This window comes from Spinacia oleracea, chromosome 5 (assembly GCF_020520425.1).
Source record: "Spinacia oleracea cultivar Varoflay chromosome 5, BTI_SOV_V1, whole genome shotgun sequence".
Taxonomy (NCBI): domain Eukaryota; kingdom Viridiplantae; phylum Streptophyta; class Magnoliopsida; order Caryophyllales; family Amaranthaceae; genus Spinacia; species Spinacia oleracea.
In genome coordinates this window covers 46,693,384-46,696,632 of record NC_079491.1, presented here as the reverse complement: position 1 = coordinate 46,696,632, position 3,249 = coordinate 46,693,384, and the positions used below count along the sequence as shown (strand labels likewise).

The following is a 3,249-nucleotide window of genomic DNA, read 5'->3' as shown; positions in this document are numbered from 1 at the left end:
CTGTGACCTCAGTTGCTGCATCATTTCGCGCATATGGGGAGCGATGGAAGGCCGATGATGGGAAGCGATCGAGGATGGAGGTGATTGGGACGCGAGGAAGTGTAAATCTAATTGCCCCTTATCTTTTTTTATCTTATCTTATCTTATTGACCATTATCTTATCTTATTTTATCTTATTGACCCTTATCTTATCTTATCTGAACTTATTGATCCTTATCTTATCTTATCTTATTGACAATTATCTTATCTTATCTTATTGAAACTTATAGTATTACCTTATGTAATATTTACTTTATGTTATCTGAACTTATCTTATTAACTCTGAACTTATCTTATCTTATCTTATCTTATTAGTCCATATTTTATTTTATTTTATTTTATCGGTGTAGAGAACAAATCCTCGAGAGGAGGGAGAGGAGGGAGAGAGTAACAATTAAGTCCCGTAAGTGAGGAAAGAGAGACGTGTCAAAGTACGCGTCATAGCCCAAGCACGCAACCAAATTCCACGAAGCACTGTCGTCGTTTCATCCGATTTAAACAACCTTAACAAGTAACAACACCATCCTTCATTCTCTCTGTAGACCTCTATTTCTCTCTTTTCAATGGAGGTCTCACTTTCGGCAATGGCGGACTCAATCTCTCTATCTCACCAACTCACCATCACCGACTCTCTCCAAATCTCTTCCATCATCTTCCCGATCGACGCCGTCGCGCCTCCTCCTGTCAGATCTCGCTCCTCATGCCGCACCTCCGCTCGCCGTACTCTCCTCAAACGCCGCCGCCGCACTCGCCGCCGTTCTCCTCCCTCCGATGGAGAAGACGATGCTGGATTCTTCGGCGGTGATGATAGTGGTTTTTTCGGCGGTTTTGGCGGTGGAAGAGGTTGGAATTCCGATGGTTTTGGAGGTGGCGGTGGGTTTAATTGGGACGATTGGTCGTCTTCGTCTTCGTATCCTGATGATCCGGCTTTTGATTTCGTCTATGAGGTTATTTGTTGGTTGGTTTTCTCTAATTGTTTGCATTTTGCCGTCAAGAAGGTTGTTCGATTGATTACCGAGGAGAGAGAAAAAGTTCCGTTGAGAATCGCCTCTGTCTGCTGATAATTCACTGGTACTTGAATCAATTCGGATGTATATAAATGTACATATATATTATTAATTGTTTCTCGAACATATTGTTGCTTTAATTGTCCATATTGTAGTGATGAATTGATGAATAATTTGATAGAAATTCATTGTTTTCAATGATGCATTTATATGCTTTTGGTTTGCTGATATCTATCTTAGTGATTACTGTCTTAGAATGTTAGATGGATTAAGATTGAATCTGAAGATGTGTTGCCAAGATCGTATACGAAGTATAATATCTGAAATGTATTAGTTGATTCGTGGTTGGAAATGGTGGGGGCGAGAAAAAGATGTGGGAAGAAATTTCCAGTTGTGATTTGTAGATCATAGGAAGGTCTAATAGAGAGGTCAATATTGATCTTGTACTGAAAATCTGTCTCCTGATCTTGCTCTGAAAACCCCAATGACATTGATAGGGTCTTTGGGAAATATCTGTCATTGGTGCCACTTTATTTATGAGTGGTATACAATATTATGCGCTAAAATAAAAGTTAATTTGGTGCCACTTTATAAATGCTTAAAAGTCTTAAAAGATATCCGTATATGTAAAAGTTAATTAATCATTGAATCTTTTAAACTGTTTATTTATCATTTTTTTATACTCCGTAATATAAAGTTAATCAAGGCATATTCAAAATTACAAAAAAATTAGATAAATAAAAATTTGTGTTAAAAGTGGAGCGATTTCCTTCAATATTGCATAAAGAACCAATAATTACCAAAATACGTTACTTTCTAAGTTAATTCCCATCATATCGTCCACGTCAGCAAGGGAGAAAGAATTATATTTTTTTTTCCTGGTTCAACATTGGCGATTTTGTTTTAAAGCAAAAAAAAAAAAAATTGCGCATATAATCTGATAATAACACCATCAAACAAAACCTTTAACAACCATCATCAATGGTGTCTGCAAAACCCTAAACCGTGTAGAATTATGAGCAAACCCCTAAACCCTAAACAAACGAAAACCTAATACTTGTATCAATTTTCCATTCAATTAAAATTAATTACATAAATAAAATTTAAAAAAGAATTAGGGATTTACCTGGTTGCAGCCACCGCAACAGGTGGATATGCGGCAGACGAGTAACGTCGGTGGGTGAGTGGTCTGGCCGCGACGTCGGTGGGTGACTGGTCGGTCGGCGATTGATCGAGAGGCAGGGTGGGGGCAGCGCTGTTCACAACAACGGGGAACTAGGGAAGGGAGATGTGTTTTTTTGTTATTTTGAAATCAATAAGAACGCTCTAACCCCTGACTTGATTTTGGTGTGTTATTTCAACCGCTATCTGAAATAGCGGTTCATTAAATACATAAACCGCTATTTCAGGTAGCGGTTTAGCCCTATAAACCGTTGTTTGAGATAGCGGTTTACTGTAAATTTTATTAAAAAAATAGACCGTTTTTATTTTGCTGACGTGGACGGTATGGTGGGAATTAACTTAGAAAGCAACGTATTTTGGGAATTATTGAATCTTTATGCAATATTGAAGGAAATCGCTCTTAAAAGTGATCATGTTGTACAATAAATTCTGATTTTATTTTTGGGTTGTTGCTTATTGCTACTGTCTACTGTCCCATCAGCCACCACCATTCTTGTTGTATGGATTTTGTTATTTTGCTTCTGGTTTTTTGGAGGAGATCCTCAAGAGATTTCCGGGAATAATCCTAAGGATGCTAAAATTTCTAAAATATACAAATGTGATGTTAATTTTCATATTGCTGTCCACATAAACAAGGTCTATTTTTTTTATTTAGTCAGCAAAAAACTGCCAATTGAAATAGCATTTACATTATATAAACCGCTAACTGAATTGGCGGTTTGAATAACTTCAAGTCTCATATGTGGCAAGCCAAACCATCAAGTTGATAGTGTGACATGTTCATATTGGCAATTAAACCAGTAGTTACTTCGGCTATAGGGATCGAAATAAAACCCATAAAGTTTCTCTTCCTTGTTTTTTCTTTTTTATTTCCTGTTCCTTTCTGATTTGATTGGTGACAATTACGATCCTACGACGACGATTCATGTTAGCCGACCCTAAATCATTTTGGGACTAAGGCTTTGTTGGTGGTGTTGTTGTTGTATGGTCAATGATGAAATTAAAGTTTTTGCGGCAAAAA

At 37.1% G+C, this 3,249-nt stretch overlaps 1 protein-coding gene across 1 annotated transcript; it reads left to right on the top strand.

Annotated features, from left to right (window-relative positions):
* Nucleotides 1-465: 465 nt before the first annotated feature.
* Nucleotides 466-1,244, top strand: LOC110792189 (uncharacterized). Its single transcript, XM_021996997.2, has one exon. The coding sequence runs from the start codon at nucleotides 603-605 to the stop codon at nucleotides 1,098-1,100; it is 498 nt and encodes a 165-aa protein (XP_021852689.2). The 5' UTR covers nucleotides 466-602; the 3' UTR covers nucleotides 1,101-1,244.
* The last annotated feature ends 2,005 nt before the right edge of the window (nucleotides 1,245-3,249 follow it).

Bases quoted from the DNA above. Each gene is read 5' to 3' on its own strand.
- LOC110792189 (XM_021996997.2), top strand. From the start codon at position 603: ATGGAGGTCTCACTTTCGGCAATGGCGGACTCAATCTCTCTATCTCAC.